Source organism: Lepisma saccharinum, chromosome 18 (genome assembly GCF_977018435.1).
Source record: "Lepisma saccharinum chromosome 18, izLepSacc3.1, whole genome shotgun sequence".
NCBI lineage: Eukaryota > Metazoa > Arthropoda > Insecta > Zygentoma > Lepismatidae > Lepisma > Lepisma saccharinum.
In genome coordinates, this window is record NC_139246.1 from 845,278 (window position 1) to 872,866 (window position 27,589).

General features: G+C 38.0%; 2 protein-coding genes across 2 annotated transcripts in view; both read right to left on the reverse strand.

Moving 5' to 3' along the window:
* The window catches only part of LOC146002322 (uncharacterized), a 14,863-nt gene extending 8,533 nt beyond the window's left edge, over window positions 1–6,330 (reverse strand). Inside the window, exon 1 of the mRNA XM_083140032.1 lies at window positions 6,195–6,330. Coding sequence (XP_082996158.1) covers window positions 6,195–6,330 — 136 coding nt within the window. The remainder of the gene's footprint in view (window positions 1–6,194) is intronic.
* LOC146002326 (uncharacterized) overlaps window positions 1–27,589 on the reverse strand; it is a 220,921-nt gene that overhangs the window by 128,964 nt on the left and 64,368 nt on the right. The window lies entirely within an intron of this gene.

Here is a 27,589-nt window from a genome sequence, read left to right on the forward strand (position 1 = left end):
CTCCGACCTACAACTGTTATCTTACACTGATAAAGTTATTGCTGACGTCATGTGACAGGACTTCACTTGCTAGTAAATCAGAGAGGCCCGTAAATCATCTTGTTTCAGCAGACTACATACAAATCTGTTAATTCCCATTAAGCAGTGCACCAAGATTTAGTAGCAGAATTTATAACCGACCTGAATATTGTTATTTGTTACTCGACATCTTTCTTGGATTACTGACATTAATCGCGTGAGTTTTACGCCTGGGGTTTTGTGTTTTTCCACTCTCAAGTTCCAAGGTTCAAGAATACTGTAGAGCCTGGCGTATGCAAGGGGGTTGATGAGGCTACAGCACCTCCCGAAATGTTGATAAAATCAACATTTTTGAATGAAAGCAATAGAGAGCTCGTGAAAGCCAAATTGATAAATGCAAACCTCTTACTGAAATTCCCCATTACCATTTTGTCTTTGAACAAATTTTAAAACGAACGTTGAAAAAGGTAATCACAAAATATTTCATTGTCAGGAGTGTATATTCTATGCTAGCTAGGCTATGTACGAAGCCCGAAGCGTAGAGAATAAAATACAGGAGAAAAATCGATCAGAAATTGTAAATAAAATTATTCATATGAGTGAGATGATAATGGTGATTCTGGAGTTGGTAACCTGATTTCTTATGAGATGGTAACCAGATTTCCTATAAGTTGGCAACCTGATTTCTTATTGACTTGGTAACCATATTTCCTATGACTTGGCAACCTGATTTTTTATGAGTTGGCAACCTCATTTCTTAGGAGTTGGTAAACTTATTTCAATTCATAGACTAGGACCCCGTGACAGTGAGTTAGCCCAGATATTGGACTCAGTATACGCTACTGTTCGCATAGGCACACCTTAATGGGTTGTTTTATCAAAGAGAGTTAAATACAGATATTTCAATAAGAGAGAAAATAAGCGGCATCTTTCTTTTTCCAGGACAAAATTATTAAAAGTAGAGATTATTCGAAATATTGAACTCGCTGAGTTTATCCCCGAATCCCACCCCCCTTCCTCAATATTGGTCTAAAACTTAAATATATTTGTGGAAATAGGTTCTTTTCTTTACTGAACGCTCGAAATTAAGAACTGATATAATACAGGGGGGAAAAATGTATAACAATAACAACAATGTCACTGCCAACAATCGCCTTCCCCTCCATTCTCACAATCAACTAATTATTGTATGCTTTCTGTGGGGCAGAAAGCTTATCAGTAAACATTTTGACAATGCAACTATATTGCTGGAAGTTTATTTATCAATGTGGCTGGTATTTAAATCTCTTTCCTAAACCGACTAGTTTACTTCGTTGTAACTGTCGTTGTGCTTTTTCGGATTCTGTTGCAAATTCTCTCGGAATAATCGAAGGAGCCATTATTTGATGAAAATTGCCGCTTGTGGACGTGATATTTCGTTCGTGTAAACTTACCGTACTTTTTTTTTAAATACTGAGTTTATGCTCTAAAAGAAGGTGGATCGTTTTGTCGTAAGACTGAAAAGAAACGAAGGTGGTCCCGATCGAAAGCAGACAGTTGAAAGTTCAAACGCCTGTGATAGTGCAAGTAGTATCGGTGAACTTGTAAATAACAAACCATCCTGTTTCGATGCCCTGACGCTGAAAAGACACCAGGTAAACCTACTGACATATCAGTAGATCCTTGTGGCCCTGTGAATGCAATACCTCATGCCGTAACAGAACAGAATGTGATGTAAGGGTACCAACCAAACTGGTGGTTTTCCCTAGAAGTAGATAGGTGGGAAAGAAAGGGCTTTCAAATTTAGCTGGTTTCACAGTTACAAATGGTTGGAATATAGTATAGCTGTTGACTCTGCATTTTGTTTTTACTGCAGAGTTTTTGCTTCAAACAATGCATCAGTGAGAGGACACCTTGATCAAGCATTCATTACACGAGGTTTTAAAAACTGGCATAGATCAAACGAATGTTTTCGAAGTCGTGAAAAATCTAAAGGACACCAGCAAAGCTTAAGTTACTGACCAAACTACAATAAAAATAAACCAATTGACGTCCAATTAGATGAGTGTAAGAAGGCTTTTCTTTCAAAGCAAGAACAAAGAAGACTGCAAAATCGACAAATCATGGACAGGCTAATAAACATAATTATTTGTCTTACAAAAGGAGGCCGCCCATTGAGAGGTCATACTGGGAATAAAGAAGCATACGACATGGGATTATTTCTAGATGTAGTTGATTTAATTTTCACATATTACCCCATTTTGAAAGAACACTTAGTGAACGGACCAAAAAATTGCACAAATTCAGAATGATCTAATCCGCAGTTTGAAAAATGTTCTCGTAAGGAAGTTGAAAATGTCATTACTTGGTACAAACGTGTGCATTATCGCTGATGAAACGAGTTATTGTGGTCATCATGAACAGATGTCTATAGTTTTTCGATTTTTTGATGTCATTAAACAGTTACCTGTTGAGCATTTAGTGGCTCTTCGTAAGTTATCTTCTGTAGATGCACAGACAATTTTTAATACGTCAGCACTAGTAATGTCAAAGTTTGGTGTTTATTGGCAAAATGTTCTTTCAGTTTGCTTCGATGGAGCCTCAACAATGATTGGGACACTATCTGGGGTGCAAATGAGGTGCAAAGAAAAGAACAACATTCACTGCTATGCTCATTGTTTAAATCTTGTACTTGTGGACTCATGTAACTCGCGACCCGAAAATAGACTAGTTTCAGATTTTTTCGGAACAATTCAATTCCTTTACTCTTTCATTGAAGGTAGTTCCTCAAGGCATGCAGTTTTTGAAAATGTATACCAGGAAATTGGTCTAAATTTAAGAACACTGAAGTCTTTGTCAACAACGAGATGGGCGTGCCGTGCTGAAGCTGTTTCTGCAGTGAAAATAAACTACTTTGCAATTATTTTGGCTTTGGAAGAAATCACTCAAAACAGTCATCAGGGTGATGTGAGAGCTAAAAGGAATGGACTAAAACAACAAGTCAGATCGTTTGAGTTCGTCTTTTGTCTCACAATGATGCATCCAGTCCTACAAATGATCGTGAAGGTTAGCAAGTTATTCCAAAGTCCAGATGTAAATCTACTTTCGGCTGTATCTAGTGCCAGATGGCTTCGCAATGCTTGCTACGTTCCTCGTAGCGGTGCACTTCACAAGTACACTTAAATTGTAAGCTCAGCAGAGCATGCTGGATAACCTCAGGGTTCGAGTTGAATTACTGCGTTCCTTCCCCTTGGATCCACAGGTGAAGTCCAATGACAACCCACGAGGTTGTCCTCCTGATGCAAACATCCACAAGTACAAAATACACTTTCGAAATAAAGAAAAACCGCAATATGTTCAAATTTACGTTTATTATAGACACGCACGTACACGTTGTATATCATGTAAGACTAAAATTACAATTAAAATACTTTCGAACGGTACAGCACGAGATGCTTAAGCCTATATTTCCCGTAATGCGAAGCACCTCTTGCTACTTCAAATCTCTCCGCGCAACTCCCTGTTTTTCTGGAAGGCGATTATACCTCCCCAGTTACACAGTGTTACCAGACACAATAACCTTTTAATACTAGGAAGTTGATAAAAGCAAACAGAAATAGCCTATAGTAGAAATGTACAGTAATCTGGCACAGAGAATTTAGGTATGTGGTGGCAACAATGCAATGAAAATAGCGTGATCTTCTCACACCACAAGAGTTTAAATAAATCAACAATGCCTTTCAAAATATAAGAGAAACGAACGGAGTTTGCCAAAAACATGAAACAACAAATAGATATAAGGAATTTAACTCAGAAATTAATAACTTAGGCTTCACTAACTTGATTAAAATGAAACTTACAACAATCTTTAGAACATTTAAAGGCAAATCAAACTATTAATGTTGAATCTACACTAGTGTCCAAAATTAAAGCAACGAACAGAAATCCTTTCCTCGTGTGATTTTTTTTATATAAATTTGCCAAGTTTAACCTGTTGTTATCGTGATTTCTTGTTGATAAATCCTGGCACATTAAGGTTAGTTTATTTTCTGTCTTAACCCTGCAGCACTGGCGCCCAGTTATGTAGCTTCAGCACTGGCGCCCAGTAATGTAGCTTCAGCACTGGCACCTAGTCTCACATACCCATTTTTGTATTTGACAATATAATCTTGTATTTCTTTTGAAAAAATGAAATTTTTATGATTTTAATATTTCATGTAACATTTTTTATTTCAAAAAGGTAAGTTTTTTCAAAAATAAAAACAAAAAAATACATTTTATATTTTTTTTATGAAAAATAAACAAAGTTGTGGGAAAAAGTTAGAATTACTATATTATGAAATACACACCTGCAACACTTCAATGTTTTTACCACAAATAATAAATATAGTTCAAAACTTAGTAATTAACAAGAGGAAAATTCAATTTACTCCAAATAATTTGACTTTTTAAACTTCATATATAAGTTACTGTTGAATTGGACAATTTGGGCATAAAAAATCAGCATGGCTAAGGCAAATGAACTTCTTACAGTACTTGCAGTAATATTTTGTCTTGCTGTCTTTTCTGCACAAGTGACATCTTTTCCGCGTTTCCTCTGGGAATTGATCAGCTGTTACAATTGGTGCAGAAGTGCCTGCAACCTCTTGTCTTCTGTGCCGAATTTCAGGAGGAAGATTTGTTAGTAGAGATCTGCGTTTCAGGTTGTCAGCTGTTCGTGATAGTGCCAGTTCTCTCAAATAAATTCTGCGAATTGTTTTGGTGTTGGGGTTGTTAGCAATATTTATTATATGTGAATTCACTCCTGCCACATTCAGTAGACAAAACAGGATTACCATTGGCCAACTTCGAGTATTTCTTGCAACATCATAGTAAGCAATAAACTCATCCAATGTATCAACACCCCCTTTGATTGAATCATACGGAGCATTCCCTGACATTCGCTACGAGACTCGCCGGCAAGCGGCCCGGCATCAGCGCTTATCTTTCCCGGTGAACGGGTCCGCGACAGTCGCTAGAGTAGGCTATTAAAATTACAGTTTTCATATTGTATACTAACCTTGAGTACAGAAATTGCTGAATATGATGTCCCTCAGCTGCAACACATTCCTGGCATCTCCGAAGGAAATTGGCATTTACACGTGTAAGTTCGTCCACTGTAATTCTCCCGATTTCTCGTACAATACTCTCTTTTAACTCACGGATGGTGTGCGGATTGTCTTTGTATACTTTATTTTTTAGATTTCCCCATAAATAAAAATCGCAGGCTGACAAATCGGGGGACCTACAGGGTTTTTGAAACACCCGTTTCTTGTGAGAGGCGGCGGCTAGTTTTCATGGAGTTTTTCCTCAGTAAGTACACGTGGGTTTTTCTTTCCACTTTTATTCAGAACTGACCCTGTTACTCTAAACTTTTTTTACGACTTTTAATGTAGTGGTCCTATGTGGAAGAGGATCACCAGGAAATTTCGTTGCAAAACGTCGTCGCACTTCTCCACAATTCCTCTTTCCGAAGTAACAAGATAAATCCTTTGTTGTAATGTAAACTTTTGTGGTGCCATATTAAGCCACAATCTTCAACACACGGGCACGACACAACACAACTTCCGAGGGAGGAAACGTCAACAGAAAGGGAAAGAGAGCGAAGGCAGGGAGAGCGAAGAAAACAAACTGTAGCGTGCGACTGTCTCGAACCCCGTTCACCGGGAAAGACAATCACTGACGCCGGGCCGCTTGCCGCCCAGTCTCGTAGCGAATGTCAGGGAATGCTCTGTATAATTTCCTTCACAATACATAGTTATATTATTTTTTTGCATTATCAACAGACAAAACCCCATCTTTTATCTGTGAGGATCATCGTATTTGCTGAAAATGATCTTTAAAGAGAAGAATATGTTCTAAGAAGCAAAATAGATTATTTAGGCAACTTCATCAGGAGTTGCGTTTTTTGATGAAACGCTGACGTAAATTGTTATTTCTTATTTACCTGCAAAGGAAAAAAATAGGTTAAAAACTAAAATCCGAGGTCTAGACATAACGCAAGGAAATTGATGCGCAGTGGGTAAGCTACTTTCATTGCCACTGCGCAGCCGTGTTCACCCGCAAAGATACAACTCGTCAACTTTAACGTCTGAAGGTCGTGACGAAATTGGGTCCTTTTAAGGCAGGAAAGCAGCATATAATGTACACTAACTTACTGGAATGCCTGTCGAGTCCAAAACGAAGCAAACGCTCTTCAACTGAATCCAAGTCAAGACGCTGCGAAGCATTGTAGTAATACAGAACAATGTAAATTGCGGAGAGAGTTGGTATCAACCAGTAACCTGCCTTCATTTTTGCGTAATACTGAGCAGAATTCGCTGCTGCTGTTACGCGAGATAAGCTGAGTACCGATATCTCGGAATCTTTCAATCTTGTACCCCAGCGGTTGCTAAGCTCCACAAGCCTTTCCCGCCTCAAATGTTATCTCCTCCGTAATCCCTCTTTTGCGTTCAACATCATGTGGAACAGTTGCCTTAACTATCTCAAAACATGCTTCTGTTCACCATCTAATCTGCAGAGTAATTCAGTTCTTTTAAGAAAAAATCACATGGGAAAATGCTTGTCATTGCCGCGGTGGCTCAGTCGGTAACGCGTCTGACTACCATGCTAAAGGTCCCGGGTTCGACCCCCGGCCGGTTCAAATCCGGGAACTTTTCTAACTTTGGAAGCGGCCCCGGCGCCCACCCAGCGTCGAATAACATGGGTACCTGGGGGGTAAAGGCGGTGAGGGGCGTGGTGCTGATCACATCCCCCCACTCACGACCGGATCAAGAAAGTGTGGGGCGTTACTCCCACACACCCTATACGCCTTCATGGCGTGTTGCTATGCACAGGGGAGCACTTTTTTTTACTTTTTGCCGCAGGCCACCGTGGCGTAGAGGCTAGCACATTGCGCTACGACGCCAGGGGTCCCGCATTCGAATTCCGGCATGGGCATGGATGTTAGTGAGTGTCCATTCATCAATTTGATCATATCATCACTCATCTTCGGAAATTAGCCAAAAGTGGCACAAAAAGCGAAGTAAAATATAGCAAATCAATCAATCGTCTAATCTCACACATCCTCATCGTCGCGATTAGCCAAAAGTGGCAGAAGAGGGCACTAAGCAACAAAAACTAAATACTTTCAATCTATACTGGTCCTATTTTCAGTTGGCGTCTGACCTTCATAGCCATTTCTGTCCCCCAATCGTCTTCGGGGACGTGTGGCTCGATGGGCGTCAACAAAACTCAGTTCCAGAGTGAAAGTTGTAGGGGTAACATGACTCTCCCGAAGCTACGTTGCCAAGCGTACTGCTGTTTTTGCCACTTCATTGTCCAGGACCACGTGTGCAGTTGTACCGTTAACCCCCGTTGATTTCTGGTGTTGGCGATATCCTTGTCGGAGAACTCTCTCGCTTTACAGTAGAGGAAAAGGTCTAAATATGGGCCCACCTTTTTATGTTGTCATTTTCGGAGGGAACAATTAATATATCAAGCACCTGCCTTTAAAATGCATATCTATGAAATATATTCTTAAATGTTATAACATGATAAAGTATAGAAGGTCTCCATTTTTTAAAAAAAATAAGCAATTTCCAAAAATGGTAATATATTTCAAAATTGTGGTCTAAGTATGGGCTACTAGTGGCAATATCACAAAAAGAAATTAAAATTTAAAAAAACAGTCATTTATCGCTAAAAGATTATAAAATTCATATCTATGAATAATCTGTTGTCTTGAAAATCACGCGGAATGGGAAAAATCGAAATTAAGAAAAACATCCAAATATTTGTTGAAAATGTGATCTCAGCATTAGACCTCATTTCATATACCAATTTTTGGACCATCACGCTATTTTTCTTCTACAATTTATTTTCGCTCTCTCTGGTACATATTTCACAAACAAATCATGGCATTATAAAAGCCCACATTTGTCTTATGTACCGCTAATATCATAACCTATACAAAGCAGATGAGAATTCAGAAAACGCTGAGTTAAAACATACCCGCAAAACGTTTTCGGAGGTTGCAATTCTATAACAGCGCCCAAGGCCGAAACTAATAAGCACTTTCTCTTGCGAATTGGCGCCTCAACCTTTGTCCTTGACAGATAACCAGTTCCAGTAGCCTCTGCCAGGCTGCAGCACCCGGGAACGCTGATAACTCCAAATCCCATATTTAAACCTTCTCCTCTATGTTCGGCAACATGCTCATTTGTTTCGTTCCGCTAACAGCATTCGGTGCCTTGTGACTCGAACATGCCCGATGTCAGACGAAGAAAATTCAACAGATCGCTGATTCGCTGTTTCCCAGCTCCAGCTGAAATGCGGCCAGTATAGATCTTGTTATAGTGCTGTACTTGTTTTACCTATTGTGACATTAATTTTCAAGGAAGGGGCCGTGCCTCCCTTGCTCCCCGTTCCGGACGTCCATTCATATACGAATGTCTTCTTGTGTCCCGTACCAACATTTAAGGTAAATTTATCGACTTATAGACCACGAAGATGTGTGTGGAAATGTAAACTGAAAATCTATACGCCAAGTCCTGAAGTGAGAATTCACTACTTAATTCCTACCCTTACACAGTCATTTCCACATGGCAATTTATCTACTTTATTATTTAATTAAAATTAGCTGCTGTGATTAATATCTCATTGAGTTTCATTTTCTGTGTGATCGTAAATCTCTTGCTATAGGTTTCAATTAATAGGTTAGGTCATTTATGTTTGGTGTTCTTAGCATCCAGGTGTTTCGAATAGGTTAGGCTTGTTGAGTTTGTTGCAATATTATTTGTAGACCCTCGCTCTTCGGTGCGTATACACAGTATTTAATACATAAAGGGATTTCAAACAACTGTAAAATACAGGGTATCTATAAAAGAACTCTGGGGTTTTAAACAATCATAGTGCGCAAACGGTATTAGATAACTCAGATAATTCCTTGGAAATCAGTACCTCATCAAGTTTTGTTCACGCCGTTTGGAGTTTATTCCAACAAAGGTTGGCAGAGTTGACCTTGAAGTGGCCGAGCCGAGCCGAACACAGTCAGTGCAGTTCAGTGCAACGGCGACGCCACAACAGAAGGCGCAGTGTGTGATATGGCTTGTAGAAACGGGATCTGTTATTACTGTACAGCGGAACTTAACTACGCGAGTATGGTGGTGTTGCGCCTTCGGACAAAACCATTCGTCAATGGCTTAAGGCGTTTAAAGAAACTGGAAGTGTTTTGAAACAAAAGTTGCCAGGCAGGCCGCGTGTTTCTGAAGAGGACGTGGAAAGAATTCGCACTTCATGTGTACAAATCCCCAAAAGATCCTTGACACGACGCAGTCTTCATTGGGGATACCAAGATCAACTGTTCATAAAGTGGTGCACAAGAGGCTTCGTCTAAAAGCTTACAAGGTACAACTTTTGCATGAAATTAAACCTGCAGACAAGACTAAGAGATCACAGTTTTCTATGCCGAACAAGATTGAAGAAAACAATGATTTTCTAAACGATGTTAGTTTTACCGACGAGACCACTTTTCATGTCAGTGGTTAACCGACACAGTTGTCGCATTTGGGGCTCACAGCCGCCTCATGAATTCATTGAGCATCAACGTGACTCACCCAAGTTGAATGTTTGGTGCGGTCTTATGCATGACCGTGTTATTAGACCCTTCGACTTTTTCCTATGAGGACATGTGAAGAACATGGTTTATGTGGAGAAAATTCAAGATGTCAACCATCTAAGGCAAAGAATTATCGCTTCTGTGGCAACCATCACCCCAGGCATGCTGGCCAGGACGTGGCAAGAAGTTGATTATCGTTTGGATGTGTGCCGTGCTACAAACGTGGCACACATTGAAATTTACTAAATTGTAAAGAAAACTTGATAACATTACCTTCAAAAACATGTATTTACTTTTTCCTGAGTTTGAGTTTTGGATAAAATATTTAGCTTCAAAACCACAGAGTTCTTTTATAAACACCCTGTATTACCACGGTAACTTTTGCAGACTAATTTGGACCAGACGTATCAAAAATTAATAATTTCTGTGAATTTTAAACTGGAATTGCGTTTTCAAAGTTTAGAAGCTTATTTAATACGAAATTCCAATCTTACAAACTCTTTCCTCATCGTCCTGTACATAAAACGTTCGAAAAACTAAATATGCTGACCAAGGCAGTAATTTATTTTATTAAAAACATAAACTGCAGACAAGATTAAAAGTCCAACCACATTCTATATGGAAGTAATTGTGTTTAGCATTTTAGGTGAAAGTAAAGTTGGGAAGTGAAAGTCATCTGCTAGAAAGTTCCAAACAACTTTCTAAATAGTCTGGAGGGAGTAATGTTTGTGTATATATAATGCCCTTATGTTGTATCTGGTTACTTTTGTACTTGATACAGAGTCTGAAGAAGACCTTGCTAGAAGGTTGAATAAAATAAATTACTGCCTTGGTCAGCATATTTAGTTTTTCATAATCATGGAAACAAGGCTTAATGGTGTTAAAACGTTCGAAAATTATCTTGCATAACGAACTCGGGACCGTTATTGACAAGCAATTAAAAGTATATGAACCCTGAAAATTCCTTATGAATTCAGAGTAAGCTTCAAACCTAGGGTAAAATTTGATCGATATCGCCCTTTTCCTTGGTAATTTGAAAAATTAAGATAGATTACGTAGAACAGTAAAGTTCGATTTTAACATTTATCAATATTATTTACGCATTTTCTAATATTATATAAAATTTGAAATGTTCTCGGCCGTGAAGCCAATAAGAAGGTAACAATCTGTTAGAATACTAAATATTAAATTTTTATGGTGAGCTGTGTTACATGTTGTAAATGATTTATACTGGATCTGCGATGTACAGCCACGGATAGTCCGGGTCATGTCAATTTATTTGCTCGCAAATGAATCGTTTATTTCAGATACCTAGGTACACAGTTCAATGATCGATTCATGCGCCTTGGCAAGGGCTACACGAAACTGTACAAGCACCCTTTTTGCCAGAAGTGGTCGATAGGGTGTCAGGGAGGCGCACCCCTTCATTTTCTTCCGCACCCCCTACGTTCAACTGAAAACACTAACCCTTAGTGTCTCATATTATATTATGTCATGTCGTCATATTGAACGCCGAATATTAGGTACTGAAGTAAGACCATTGTTATCGTATGCAACAGTCAAGCCCTGAAATGTTGCCCATATACATACTTTTCTGTATTGGCGGCAGCCTGTATAAAGATCAGTGGCTGTTTTTTTCTTTCGTCAGTATTGTTGTTATGAATTCTTTCTTCTTTTGTTTCTTCAAGTGGTCTGTTTGAGGTTTTCGATAATTGCCTTTAACTTAATGTGTTTTTTCTTTCTTGCATTGTTGATAAAAGGTTCATTTTCAACCTACTTGTTCTTCCTCACACTGGAGCAAAAATTGCAGCTGCTTTCAAGGTAACACCAAGTCGTGCTCGAGAAATTATTGAATGCTAGTTGCCATGTGAAGGGGAGTTTTCTTGTAATACGTTCCATATATTTGTTCCACCTTACATGGCTAGTAAACGTACGATTTCAGGCTTTTTCAAGAACTGTTAGAAAGAGGCCAAATATTCTAGAAGAAATTTTACAGTTCGTTGTTGGGGATAGTGCGGCAGAAGTCAGTGGCGTATCGCAGTTCTATGTGCCCCCTCCGCAAGAATACTATAATGTATATACCACGGGAAAAGTCAGATAGATAGATGTATAATAGCTACTACCTCCACCCCCTCCAACGTACACACAGTTATAAGGTTGGATAGTTGTTGTATAAGAAATTAACTTTGCCCCAAATACCCAGCATTTACAGTTTTTGTTATCAACTTATATCAATGTGGTAGCTTCTGGAGACTAAATCAGGATATGATTTTTTGATAAATAGCTGGAAGAAGAAATTGGAAATATTTTATTTCACTTCAATGCTGTGGCGCAGACAGGATTTTTTCTTGGAAGGGAGGGGCGGGCTTCTTGTGGTCAAATATGTAGTGCATGATATTTTGTATTTTTCGCGTGATATTTTTTTTTTAAAAAAGGAAAATAGGTTACATGTACGCATCTTAAAATATTAAAAAAATATTTTTTGGGAAATTGTTTAAAGGGTAGTAAATGTTGAGGTGGATTAGGTCTTGAGAGACAGGTAATTGAGTGCAGATGGGAATCTATTGATTGATTTGTTGTTTGAAGTCCACTTTATGCACAGAATCAGTACTGGATCTACAGTTTAAAGTGGGATCCGAACCACTATGTGCCTCCACCGGGTATCGAACCGATGGGAATCTATGTGTGACACAGAGTTTGAATGTTAGTGGTAAGCGGGGGCGGATGCTACGCCACTGGGCAGAAGGGATTTTAACGAAGACGATGTTGCTGAGCACTTCGCGTTTTGTCCTGCAGTGGCAGACGGAAGGTCGTATTTTGTATCGCCATTGGTTACATTCAAAAATTGTGTTTTAAAAGGCAAGGATAATTTCATTCAATAAGACTGCATCATGTATATGAATGTTTACACTGTATGACCACTTTCTTGGAATATAAGATATCTTTCCGCACCCCTTCAGCACCCCATGATGATAAATCCTGGCGCCGCCGCTGATAGGGCGTTTCTGAAATAGACGATTCAAATATCATAATGTTCTGTAAATCAACAGTCTATCAGATAAAGAAGGGTATGAGAAAGTGGTGTGATGTGTAGCTCGTCCAGTGCACTACGTTTTGTGTTGTCATGCCTACCAGTTAATTAGCAATCATAGCTTTTACTTTTTACAACAGCAGTGTTTTTTACCGAACTTCCCATTTGTAGCTTAAACTTCAATGATATGCTTGGGTTATCTTAACCATATGAATGAACCAATCGATATCAGGGGTGCCTACAAGGGGGGGGGGGATTATGGCGAAGGTTGCGCCATCGAGACTTTAGGAGAGGATTTTTTCCCTTCAATATTTCTATATTTTCCCTAAATATATGTCAAGATTTTACACCTTAAATGCACAATTACGAGGGTGGTTCAGCATGCTCCGCCCCTGACATAGAAGGAACCCTCGTAGGAAAACCAAATCACTGTCACTTTTCAACATAAACCCCTGCAACATTAACACACTTTTCCAATCGGCCTTCCAGTGCTTCAATCCCAGCAGAAAAAAATTATTTTGGTTGGTCCTGCAACCAAGCATTCACAACATCCATAACCTCGGAATCACTGGCAAAATGTTTTCCACAAAGGTGTTTCTTCATGTTCGGGAACAGGTGGAAGTCACTGGGGGCCAGATCTGGAGAATAAGGGGCATGAGGGACAATTTCGAACCCTGCTGCTGAATTGCAGCCACCGCAACTTGGGAGGCGTGGGCGGGAGCTTTGTCACAATGGAACAACAAACCACGGGCGAACATTCCGCGGCGTTTCTCCTTGATGGCAGTACGTAATTCTTCAATTAGGGTTGCAGAATAAACACCTGTGATTGTCTTTAACTGTTGGAGATAATCTATCAAAAGGATTCCTTTTCCATCCCAGAACACAGATGCCATCACTTTGCCCTTTGATGGTTGAACCTTGAATTTCTTTGGGGGTGGAGAATGGGGGTGTTTCCATTGCATGCTTTGGCGTTTACTTTTGGGATCGAAGTGGTGAACCCACGTTTCATCCATTGTAACAAATCTCTTCAGAAACTTTGGCTTGTCAGCCTTTATTGTCCGCAACAGGTTCTGACTTGTCACACGACGTGTCCTCTTTTGGTTGACCGTCAGCATTCTCGGGACCCAATGTGCAGAGATTTTTTTTCATTAACAAATGATGATGAATAATTGAATGCACACTGCCAGTTGAGATGCCACGTGTGTCTGCTATATGGCGGACAGTCACTCGCCGGTCTGCCAAAATCATTATCACCACCCTCGGTTCCTTCGAGAAAACCAAACTCCCGTGAGGAAACGAGGCTGATGTGACCGCGCAGTGGAACATGCTATAGATAGTCCTATGCGTCTCGAGAATGTTCATTGAAAAATACAGATGTTACAATTAAAACCAGCATGTTTCTAAGAAACCAGATGAAGTTATATATTAACATGAATTTTATTGCACGTATTGAAACCAAATTGAAAAATATAATAAGGTTAACAAAATCTTTTGGAACCATTCTATCGTTCCATTAATTCATCTAAGTTAAATTAAAGACACATACCAAATACCAATTAGACTTAACGAACTCTACCTTACATGAATAACGCTAGTGTACGTGCAGTGTATCTGATCGGCGTGCTACCCAGAACTCGAGTGATTCAGCCTTCCTGGTCGCTCTTGAACACTCGAGCTCGTCTTGTGCAGCACCAATCAGATCACGCCTGACGTCATCTCTACTTCTTATATTTAACCCTAGAGTTCGTTAGTGTACACATCATCTTGAAAGACCCGTTTACATAACAAAGTGGTCTTATCATGTCATGTACTTTTGTAATCATTTCTGCTGTGGTCACCGTTGCAGATGAGCCACCACCATGCTCATCTTCACAGGTCTGCCGACCACATTTAAATTCACGGCACCATCTCTTCACTAGATCATATGAAAGGCTATAGTCTCCAAGAGTTCCCACCATATCTGCATGGATGTCTTTCGGTGTTAGATTTTTCTTGAGTAAATATTTTATCACTGCTCGGACCTCAGATTTTTTCATTCTTTCACATGTGGCTACACTTCTTACTGATCATCAACGTGTAACGAGAAGAGAAATTGTTGTAAATTCTTGAAACTTTGTGGATATTAGTCTAAAGAATGAACAATGTTACATATAAAATTACAGGTCTCTACTATCACTGGAAATGGGTCATGGGCGGAGCATGCTGAACCACCCTCGTAGATGAAGAAAACAAAGTGTTTAAGGGTATTATCGAAGGAAGGGGCGGGGGAGACATCCAACGTTTACATACTAGGCCTTAATTGACATGTGGGTTCTGAGGGGGATTCTGAATTAAATTTTGGGGGGGACAGTATCCAACTCTAGGTCTTAGATTATGGCTGGTATTTTAGTTATAGGGAGACTGAGCATTAAATTGAGGTAAAAAAAAAAGAAGTAAAGTGTTCCCCTGTGCATAGCACAACGCCATGAAGGCGTATAGGGGGTGTGGGGGTAACGCCCCACACTTTCTTGATCCGGTCGTGAGTGGGGGTGATGTGATCAGCATCAAAATTGAGGGGATGTTCAATTCTTGTGTATTACTATTGCCTTAAACTGTTGCGGAAATTCTGGTGTGGAGACTGAGAATTAATTTTTTGAAGGAGGCAATACCTATCCACTCTTCAATATCAACACTAAGTCAAAAATTGATTATTAAATTTAAAGGGGGCGATAGAAAGCTCTTGATAAAGTGTTAAGTCTTAGATTCTAAAGGGATTTCTGTAGTGCAGAGAGAGTTCGAACATTACATTTTGGAGACTTATTTAGCGATTTAAGGGGTCCCGGATTCGATACCCGGTGGAGGTACATAGTGGTTCGGATCCCACTTTAAACTTTAGGTCCAGTCCCGATTAGGCTTACTGTGCATAAAGTGGACTTAAAACACCAAATCAACTCAACATTATTTAGCGATTTGGTATCCACAAGTTTTCGACCCCGAAAGCCCCCCCCCCAAAAAAAATGCTGGAAAAGACTAAGTATTTCTGCATCCTGCTACCTTCATTTGGTGCAAAGGTTCATAAACCTTAATCTTAAAACTCAGCTAGCTTATCTACAGGGTAGGGTTCTTTGTAGACAACGAAACCAGACAGGATGCCTTCCAATGGAGACGTTTAAACGAAAATATTATTTAAACACAGGATACATGGAGTAAGAATTTTACATGATAAGCTACATTCTTCTATAATTTTCTCGTTACAGTCAATTTTCATCTCAATATTCTTTTTATTATTTATTTTCTTTATTTGGATATTCTTCTATATGTACTTCCTTCGTAGTGGGCAGATCTGGATCGGGACTTCCTTCTCAATGGGCGGTCTGGACTTCCCTCTTAATGGACGTTCTGGGTCGGGACTTCCTTCTTGATGGACGGCCTGGATCGGAACTTCCTTCTCAATGGACGGTCTGGATCTAGACTTCCTTCTTAATATGGAGGATATGGACTTCCTTCTCAATGGGCGTTCTGGATCGGGACTTCCTTCTTATCTTCTTTGTAAACTTCCCTCTGGATTTCAATTTATTTAGGTTTTGACTATTTAACGAATGCCTTTATCCTTTTCCAACTTTTTCCTCCAAGCTTTGGGAATAATACTAATATCCTCCCTTGGGGCTGCAATTGGAACGCGCCACCACTAACTAGGTACAACAGAGTGTATATTTGGTGCAGCCGATTGACATGCGCATCCAAGTAGGTGCTACAGTTAAACTGCGCAGCCAAAAAGTGCTGTGGGGCGTCGATCAGAACGCGCTCGCCACTGATGTAAACAAAATTTCCCCTATAGGAATGGTAAATCAATCATACAGATGCAATATCTGTTCAAAGACACAAACTTGTATCAGTGCTTTGACTTCCTTAATTTTCATATTAACTTACATGTGATCATTGATTTGATTTATAAGATATATATATTAATTTACTTCTTTCATATTTATTTTTTGTCTTCTTATAATATATTCTATTGTTTTTCATCTTTCCAATTTCCTTTGTTCTTATTTATAGTTATTCATATATATTATGCCAATTCTTAACCTTGCACGCCTGGTGCTGCCATCTCTATTCGTCTTTGGCAAACTATTCACATTACTTGGTCCTATTGGGTACGTAACACAATATTCCCCCCGTTGGCCATAAAAAAAAATTTGTCGTAATATATATATATATATATATATATATATATATATATATATATATATATATATATATATATATATATGCAGATACATTTTTTTTTTCAAATTATATATGTACAAGTCTATTATTTCTTCTTGACGCTTTCTTTCTTCTCTTCTGTACAATTATATCTTCTAATGTTATCTAAATTCTCTCTCCTTTCTACATCTGTTTTTATGTGCTTTAGAAGAACTGTATTTCTAAAAGTACTTATCACTTCATATGGGCCTTCATATATGAAAAATAGCTTTTTGATAGCTTTCTCTGAAGCTTTGCTCACCGGATGTGTTTTACAAAACACCAAATCTCCTTTCTTGATATCTATTTTCTTAACCTTCTTCTCTTCCTTTGTCTTTCTTCTATTTCTCTTTTTATACAGCTCTAATATCACTTTCTTCATTTCGCTCTTTTGCTCCATCATATCTGGCCACTCCAATTCTTCAAATACATATGGTTCCTCCGTGTATCCGAGAAATAATTCAGCAGGGCTTCTTCCTGTTTCTTCTGACAATGCGTTATTTAACAATTTAGTTATTTTATTAACAACAGTTGACCATCGTGTATGGTTATCGTGGCAGTATGTTCTTAACAGTCTGACTATTTCTCCATTGTATCGTTCTATGGGATTCGAGCTGGGGTGGTATCGCGTTACATTTATTACTTTGACTCCTTTGAATTGCATATAGTCCATGAAATACTCCGATACAAACTGTGTACCATTATCTGTTAACACCTTTCTAGGAATTCCATAGTGTTTAGTGAAACCGTCTTCGAAACATTTAACTATCTCTTTTGATGTTGCTTTTCTTATGTTGTAACACATTACAAATTTGCTACTTATGTCCACGCATGTAAGGATGTATTGGAATCCTCTTGATCTCGGCAGTGGTCCAATTAAGTCTATGGATATTAAATCCAATGGCCTTCGAGCTATAACGTGTAGTTCTGCCTTTTTTAATTTCCATTTATATGGCTTAGTCTGTATGCATACCACGCAGTTTCTAACATGGTCCACAACATCCTTTTTCAGAGTCTTCCAAAAATAAAAACGACGTGCCATCCTCAAAGTTTTGTCTGTCCCAAAATGTCCTGACTCTTCATGTACTATTGTTAAGATCTTATAGATCATTATTTTGGGTACACATAACCTTACTTGGTGTGGATTTTCAATGTTCACTTTAAAAATCATGTCTTCTATAATTCTGTAATTCCCTTTGATTCTGGCTTTTCTCATCTTCCTTTCTCCAACAATGGTTTCTCCTTCCAATATTTTAAGTATAGTACTAAGTTCTTCATCTTCTTTCATCTCTTTTATCCATTCTTCTTTTACTACATTCTTCATTTCTTCCTCCACAATCGCATTTATGGACAATTTGATTATCTCTTCTGGTTCTTGTTGGGGTCTTATTGGAGCTCTGCTTAATGCATCGGCAATTTGATTATCCCTGCCCTTTATATCAATCACTTCAAAGCTATATTCTTGTATTAACAGGGCCCATCTGGTAAGTCTAGGATTCCACTGCTTTGCCGAATTTAGCCAGACCAAGCTTTTGTGATCGCTGAATAACTTAAATCTCCTTCCTTTGAGGTATGGTGAGAACTTTTGTATTCCGAATAGGATGGCTAGGCATTCGAGTTCACTTATCGTATAGGATTTCTCAAAAGTCTTAAGAGAACGGCTGGCATACTGGATGACTTGGTCTTCTCCATTGCTGTCCTTCTGGAATAGATACGCCCCTAGTCCTATATTAGATGCATCGGTTCCCAAGCAAAATGTTTTCTCGAAATTCGGTTGTCTTATGGCAGGCGATGATATGAGATCGATCTTCAGTACACCGAAAGCTTTATCTTCTTCTTCTCCCCAATTCCACTTGTTAGTTTTCTTTAATAGCTCATACAATGGTCTGGCCTTTTGTGCAAAATCTCTAATGAACTTGCTTCTCCAATTACACATTCCAAGAAATCTCTGTAATTGTTTCTTTGTAATTGGCTTAGGGAAACGTCTTATCGCTTCATCCTTATCTGTACATAGCTTAATTTCTCCACCGGATATAACATGGCCTAAAAACTTAACTTCCTTTCTGACAAAAGAGCATTTCTCCAGTTTTACGGTTAATCCTGCTTTTCCTAATTTGTTCAATACCCAATCTATTCTTCTTATATGTGAATCCCAGTCTTTACTGTGAATGCACATGTCATCTACATATATGGCTAACCAATGCTTAGTTTCTATCCCAAATATCTTGTTCAACGCAGTCATAAATGCCGAAACCGATGAATTTAAACCATATGGCAATCTTCTGAATTGAAACAATCTTGAGCCATATCTGAATGCTGTATACTTTCTTGACTTCTTCTCGATCTCAACTTGAAAGTATCCCAGGGTCAAATCAAAAGAAGTAAAGTATCTGCTTCCTGCAAATGAGTGTAGCATCTCATCTATTTTATCCACCTGGTTTCTTGGAAGTAATACGTGTTTGTTTAATTCTCTCAGATCTAAGACTGGTCTAACTCCTCCATTGGGTTTGTCAACTACATGCATCGGGCTTACATGTATGCTATTTGAATCTTCTATAATTTCCCATCTTAACCATTTCTGAAGTTCTTCCTCTACAGCTTTTCTTTTCGCAAAAGGTATCGGATACTGTTTAGATACTATAGGTATTTCTGTATCTACTTCTATTTTGTAGGAATACCCTCTGGTGAGTCCTGGCTTTTGGCTAAACAAATTCCTATGCTCTAACAAAACTTCTTGTAATTCCTTCCTCTCTTCTTTGGAGATATCTTTGCACTCATCAACCTTATTCTTTATCTCTTCAACAGATGCAGTGTATTCATCATTTTCTTTATTCATTTCACTTTCAATTTCTTCACATATATCATTTGGTACTGCCTTCATCTGCCCGTACATTAAATTGAGGTTGCCAATGCATTCTTTTCTCTCCATTTCGTTGTTTACAGTTTCCATAGGAACATCTAGTCTTTTTTCTTCCAATGACTCTAGATTCAATCTTCTCTCTTTGATATAAATATGACCATCATATTTTTCCAAAAATGGTATTCCTAATATCATATCACTTCTTAGATCTTTTACTACGAGAAATCTGACAGGAAAATTTAACCCTTGAAGGTTCATCATTACGCCGACGGTTCCCTGTATTTTATATTCTTCTTTCCCTGCTGCCATGACCAATCTTATTTTATCCCTTTCTGATGCATCTAGACGAGCTTGTGGTTATTTTCCTTTTATCCGTTTCCAACAATCGTAACTCGTTACTTCTACCACACTACCACAATCTATTAGGCACTTTACTTCTAATTCTATAATTTTTGCCTTTACATAAAAAGTTCTCCCTGGCTTCAGGTCATTGAAATTCGGCTCTTCTATTAAATATAACTCAAGACTTTCTCTTTCACTATGTACATTTCTATTTAGAATTTCTCCCTGCCTTACATTTCTCTCTGTTTTTGCTCTCACACCTGGGAGATGCTGCAAGAGCCTTACATGTTTGACCCTCTATTCTCTTCTGCATTCCTTGAATCTTCATCTGCTGTAATTCCCTCTTGGAATCTTCTTGCGTCATTACAATAATTTCTGGCTAATTCTATGGCTTCGTCTCTTTCTACATCCGGAAGTGCATTTCTTCTTTCCATTTCTTCATTGGGCACACTTACTCGGTATTCTCTTTCGTTCTGTTCATATATGTTCCTCCATCGCTGATTTCCTCCTCTTCCGTATCTTCGGAAATTATTTCGGCCTCTCACGTTTCTCCAATTTCCTCGATATCTATCGTCGTTTCTCTCTCTTTCTTCCACAGAGTCTATGTTTCTTTCATATCTTCCATTGTTTCTTCCTACGTCTCTTCTTTCTGCACTTGGTCTCTGGTTTCTAACTTCTATTCTTCTTACATCAAATTCCTGTCTCCGGAACTTTGGTTTTGAGCGCCCTTCTTCTTCTGAATGTTGCCTCTTTCCATAGAATCTTCCTTCCTTATCGTTCCAGGAATTCTGAGTTTTTGTTAGCACATCTTCGGTTCTTAGATATTCAATCAAATCATCAACTGCTTTTATCTTAACCGCTGCTATAGCTCTCTGTATTCTTAATGGCAATGTTTGGACAACTTGTTTAACCAACTCCTCTTCACTGCATCCTCTCTTTAGGTTTTTGAATCTTCTAAGGGTCTCCCATGTATGTTCTTCCAGGCTGTCGACTTTTGACCAATCTACATATCTTCTTTTTAATGCTTCTAGCTGCCTTTCCTTTATGTCTTCACTGCAGTAGTAATTCAGGAATTTTCGGCTGAACTCCTTAAAATTTCTAAATTTGTGCTCATTTAGTTGATACCATCCTGCTGCCGACTGTTCAAAACATGTCTCTATGACGTTCAAAATCATTCCTTCGGGGATCCTCATAAGTCTGACATTTGTTGTTAGTTCCCTTAAAAACTTTCTGGGACATTTATCAGATATATTCCCATTGAATTTTGGAAGATGCTGCAATTCTTGTGGCCTAGGTATCCTGGTCCTATAGTTCTCGTCTCTCGGGAATTCATTTTCCAATATGTCTAAGAGCCTTTCATTATTACTTCCATCTTCGCTATTCTTCCATTTCCTTTTCTTGTGACCTCCCGCTATTCTATATCTCTTATGCTTCTTTTCTTCCTCCGTCGTCGATTCATCGCTTGAACTCTCTTCTCTCAGCTCTTTATTAACCTTCGTTTCTTCACTTTCTCGAAACCTAGGATTTATGTTTCCTTCTTTGATGAATAGCTTTCCTAACTTTCTTTCCACTTCTTCTACTTTCTTTTCTGTCTTCTCTATCTTTGACACTGCCCCATTTAATTTTCTGTCTAATTCCTTTCCTTTCTTATCTGCTGCATTAATTTTATTTTGATTTTCCGCAATGTCATTCTCCATACTGCTAGTTTTTTCTTGAACTTCTTGCAGTTCCCGCGTACTTACTTCTCTCAGTTTTAGAACTTCCTTTTCCATTCTATTGCGTGTTTCCCAGCTTCTATCTTCCATTAGAACCTTTGCTTCCTCTATCTTGCTTTCATTTGCATCTACTCTATAAGATACTGCTTCTATTTGCCATTTATTTTCAACAATTTTTCTTTCCATACTGTCGGTTCTGTGTATATTCTCCTCTCTAAGTTTTGAAACTTCTTCCTCGATCGTCCTATTCATATCCACGCTTTTGTTTTCAATTAGCAGTGTTGTTTCTTCTATCTTCTTTTCCAATGATCTTCTATTTTCTTCACATGTCTCGGTTATTTTCTCGTACATTTTCTTGCTTTCATTTCTTACTTCTTCTAACTTTTCTTTCACTTCTTTGTTATTTTCTACTAACTTTTCTTTCACTTCCTTGTTATTTTCTTCTAACTTTTCTTTCACTTCCTTGTTATTTTCTTCTAACTTTTCTTTCACTTCCTTGTTATTTTCTTCTAACTTTCTATTACTTTCATCAAACTTCTCCTTCAATTCTCTGTTATTTTCATTTATCTGCATTGCCAGCTTTTGGAACATTTCCATCAAGTTTATTTCTTCTGTCTTCTTCTGCTTCTCTTTTAGCTTTTCCTTCTTGCATTCCTTACATGTATAATCTTCTTCCCTTTTACTTATTGCTATGTATTTCTCCTTTCTTATTCCTTCGCACGTCCAATGTTTCATTTCCTTACATGTGACACAGAAAATAATTTCTTCCTTGCTTCCTTCCTCTCCGCAACAAATGAAAGTTTCCCTTTTTTCTCCGTCTTCCTTCATTGTAGCTTCTCCATTCTCATTTCCATCCTTATCCTTTTCCTCCATTTTCAATTATTCTTTCTCTCTTCGCTGTCTGCTTCCTAATTCTCTAGCCCCAAAAGTTGGTCGCCATTTATTTATGCTACCTTCATTTGGTGCAAAGGTTCATAAACCTTAATCTTAAAACTCAGCTAGCTTATCTACAGGGTAGGGTTCTTTGTAGACAACGAAACCAGACAGGATGCCTTCCAATGGAGACGTTTAAACGAATATATTATTTAAACACAGGATACATGGAGTAAGAATTTTACATGATAAGCTACATTCTTCTATAATTTTCTCGTTACAGTCAATTTTCATCTCAATATTCTTTTTATTATTTATTTTCTTTATTTGGATATTCTTCTATATGTACTTCCTTCGTAGTGGGCAGATCTGGATCGGGACTTCCTTCTCAATGGGCGGTCTGGACTTCCCTCTTAATGGACGTTCTGGGTCGGGACTTCCTTCTTGATGGACGGCCTGGATCGGAACTTCCTTCTCAATGGACGGTCTGGATCTAGACTTCCTTCTTAATATGGAGGATATGGACTTCCTTCTCAATGGGCGTTCTGGATCGGGACTTCCTTCTTATCTTCTTTGTAAACTTCCCTCTGGATTTCAATTTATTTAGGTTTTGACTATTTAACGAATGCCTTTATCCTTTTCCAACTTTTTCCTCCAAGCTTTGGGAATAATACTAATATCCTCCCTTGGGGCTGCAATTGGAACGCGCCACCACTAACTAGGTACAACAGAGTGTATATTTGGTGCAGCCGATTGACATGCGCATCCAAGTAGGTGCTACAGTTAAACTGCGCAGCCAAAAAGTGCTGTGGGGCGTCGATCAGAACGCGCTCGCCACTGATGTAAACAAAATTTCCCCTATAGGAATGGTAAATCAATCATACAGATGCAATATCTGTTCAAAGACACAAACTTGTATCAGTGCTTTGACTTCCTTAATTTTCATATTAACTTACATGTGATCATTGATTTGATTTATAAGATATATATATTAATTTACTTCTTTCATATTTATTTTTTGTCTTCTTATAATATATTCTATTGTTTTTCATCTTTCCAATTTCCTTTGTTCTTATTTATAGTTATTCATATATATTATGCCAATTCTTAACCTTGCACGCCTGGTGCTGCCATCTCTATTCGTCTTTGGCAAACTATTCACATTACTTGGTCCTATTGGGTACGTAACAATCCTGATACGCCTTGTTTATTTTGGCCATATGTAATAGTTTATTTGCTTTCTGTTAATTTCACAAACATCTGTTCGATATATTTGTTAGTTTCAATACTGTTGTTTGTGTTGATTTGAATTTGTAATTTTTGCTGTATATTTGTTACACGCAATATCGGAAGCGGAAGTCATTTCCGGTTTATAAACATTTGTAGAACTGTCCAATCTTTTATTGATTCCGTTGCCAGGACAACAGTGTGTAAAGAGGAAAAAGTAAGTTGAGTTGCGTGAGATGATGTGAATTATGTGAAAAACACTGTTATAAGGGAAAAGCCGCAGCTTAATTGAAAGGTGATGGTGTTTGTGAATATTGTTGTTATTTTGCAGTTAATGTTTAAAGGTAAAATGTGTTATTAAATTTGTAAATGACAAGAAGCTATTTCTTTTTCAAATCGTTACGTCCTGAGAATGCTCATTGTAGCATAACATTAAGGAGAGTCTCATAACTCCGCCGCACAAGGAGATTGGGTAGTTACCGTGACGTAGTGATTCAGTGGCGAACATCAGAAAGGAACGTCACAGGTAAATTTGGCGCCCAACGTGAAGGCCCCGATGATGTAAAAGGATAAATGTAACTGTAATATCGTGTGAAAAAGAAAAGACGTGTGTTTTGTGCAGTGTGAAGTCATGAGGAAATTGTCGAGCGTTACATAGTCTGATAACACATAGATGTAAGTCATGTGATTGATTTTGCAGAGATGTCAAGGTATGAGTAGGAGAATTTTGAGAAGCCAGAGCAAGAAGATAATGGATACATTGAATTGTTGTGATGATAAAGATAAGCCCTTGGACGAAATAATTCAGTGCAGGAAATGCGAGGCGTATTTCCATTTAGGGTGTGCAAATTTGCAAATATCCAGAGAATTTCTTCCTGATGGTGACTTAGTTTGTAAAAATTGCAAATCGGATAGTGCGACTTTTAATATGGAGGTACTTTGTGGCTGGTTAAGGAGAATTGAAGAAGGAAGGAAAGAAGATAAGAATGAATTAAGGAAGATCATTGAAGAAGGAAGGAAAGGAGATCAGAATGAAATGATAAAGAGGTTTGAGAAAATGGAAGAAGGAAGGCTCGAAGATAAGAATGAATTAAGGAAGATCATTGAAGAAGGAAGGAAAGAAGATCAGAATGAAATGATAAAGAGGTTTGAGAAAATGGAAGAAATAAGGCTAGAAGATAAGAATGAATTAAGGAAGATCATTGAAGAAGGAAGGAAAGAAGATTAGAAGGAAATGATAAAGAGATTTGAGAAAATGGAAGAAGGAAGGCTAGAAGATAAGAATGAATTGAGGACGATGATTGCAGAAGGACGGAAAGAGGATAAAAAGGAATTCTATCTGCGAAATAAATCTAACCAGTGAAGAACCTGTTTATTCCAATCCTTATCCTGTCCCGTTGTCCAAGAGGAAAAAGTTGGAAGGAGAATTATTAAAGTGGCAAGAGAAGAAAGAAATATTTGATCTATGGAGAAAAAGAAGGAAGAAGACAGTTCAGAAAACAAAAAGAAACCGCTTGTAAAACACTCTATCAAATAAGCTTTCACGTGAAGATGTGAAGTACGTGTTATCAAATGTATATGAAAATCTATGTTTTGGTTGCAGTGTGAAGGTTGAAAGGTATATTCCATCATAGAAAGTAATCGTCGAGAGTCCTGCACATTCTTCGAAGAAAATGGATAAAGAAGAGTTTATAAAGTCATCTAATTATTCAGATGATGCTTGGCTTGTGTACATGATTTGGATACAACTTGAATTTCATTTCCTGTAATGATTATTATTAAACCGAAAGAGGGCTGACGTTAGGTATAATTTCCAAAAGAATTAGAAGTTCACAATGTTGATAATTTAGTTCCAGGAGACCAATCTGAGAATGAATGGTGAAGTCGAAGAGAAAGGACAGCCATAGTTGAAAATGATAAAGGTCCAATAGGGAACAAATGTATAATTTTATGTGAGACTTCAATGTCAATAATTAAGTTTAAGAACAATTTCAGAAGTTAAACGTTTGGAAATACAAATGTTTAGGAAATGAAGAACAAGCTGTTAATGTTAAGAAGCTCTTAGAAGATGTGGAAAGGATGGGGAAAGAAAGAAAAGAAGTTCTACACAAAGCAAGTGAACAGATAGTTTGAAGATTTGTTTTTATGATTAAAAAATGAAGGATCATATGAATTGCATGAAGAGTGAAGAGTTCTGAAGTAAGCTCGAAGAAGTTTATTCTATGAAGAAAATTTCCTTCATGTACATTGCGTCAATTTTCTTTGTTTGTATGGGAGGAGAACTTGATACACCTTGTTTATTTTGGCCATATGTAATAGTTTATTTGCTTTCTGTTAATTTCACAAACATCTGTTCGATATATTTGTTAGTTTCAATACTGTTGTTTGTGTTGATTTGAATTTGTAATTTTTGCTGTATATTTGTTACACGCAATATCGGAAGCGGAAGTCATTTCCGGTTTATAAACATTTGTAGAACTGTCCAATCTTTTATTGATTCCGTTGCCAGGACAACAGTGTGTAAAGAGGAAAAAGTAAGTTGAGTTGCGTGAGATGATGTGAATTATGTGAAAAACACTGTTATAAGGGAAAAGCCGCAGCTTAATTGAAAGGTGATGGTGTTTGTGAATATTGTTGTTATTTTGCAGTTAATGTTTAAAGGTAAAATGTGTTATTAAATTTGTAAATGACAAGAAGCTATTTCTTTTTCAAATCGTTACGTCTTGAGAATGCTCATTGTAGCATAACATTAAGGAGAGTCTCATAACTCCGCCGCACAAGGAGATTGGGTAGTTACTGTGACGTAGTGATTCAGTGGCGAACATCAGAAAGGAACGTCACAATCCAAAGAAAGTACTGACATCCCATTAAATTAATATTCTTGAAAGCCTGCAAAAAAAAATGGATGTAAAAATTTTCTTGTTCGCTTCGCTCGCAATGATGTGTTGCTAGGATGCGTGTTTGGCGCTTGAAAGAGGTAAATGTGAAGTTTTTATGCTATAGCTGCATTACAAGACAAGCCATATTCTCGATTATGATGAACAATTTTAGGGGTGGTCTTGAGTGATAAGGCCCCTGTTTAGAGAGGAGGGGCAGATCAAGTATAGTGTTCAGTAAATCTAAATACTTTCGGTAGACACGCTGTCGTAATTAAATACTTTGTGCGGATTACGATATGGTTTGAGGGAGCGAATGGTATATTTTTTTTGGGGGGTGCATGACAGGATTTTGGGGGGACGCATGACATGATTTTGAGGTGTTTGCGCCATTGGCCTTTGGGGGTCGATGGATGCCCCTGATCAATATTATTTGTGTTACAATACAATATTTGTAAATTTGAGATCTGCACTTTTATTAGGTTATGAAATATCGCATAATAGCGATTATTTCCTCTGAGATCGAAATCTTTGTAAATGTATAAGATCAACAAATTTTAACTCTATAGCTCTACTAGTTCCTAAGATATCTACAGTTGCAAAGGACTGATATACTATCGGCTTATTACGGTACATTTTTGAAGCTTTGATTACTGCTCTAGAAATTGTTCAAACCGGAAGATGCAGGACGGTGTCTAAAAGTACGATCAGATGCAGAGATGTCAGTAGAGAAGGTGGTAGTTCAAGGGTGTTGTGACTGAATGATGGATAGTACGTCCTTGCATTTGCACTAGAAACCAAGGCAAT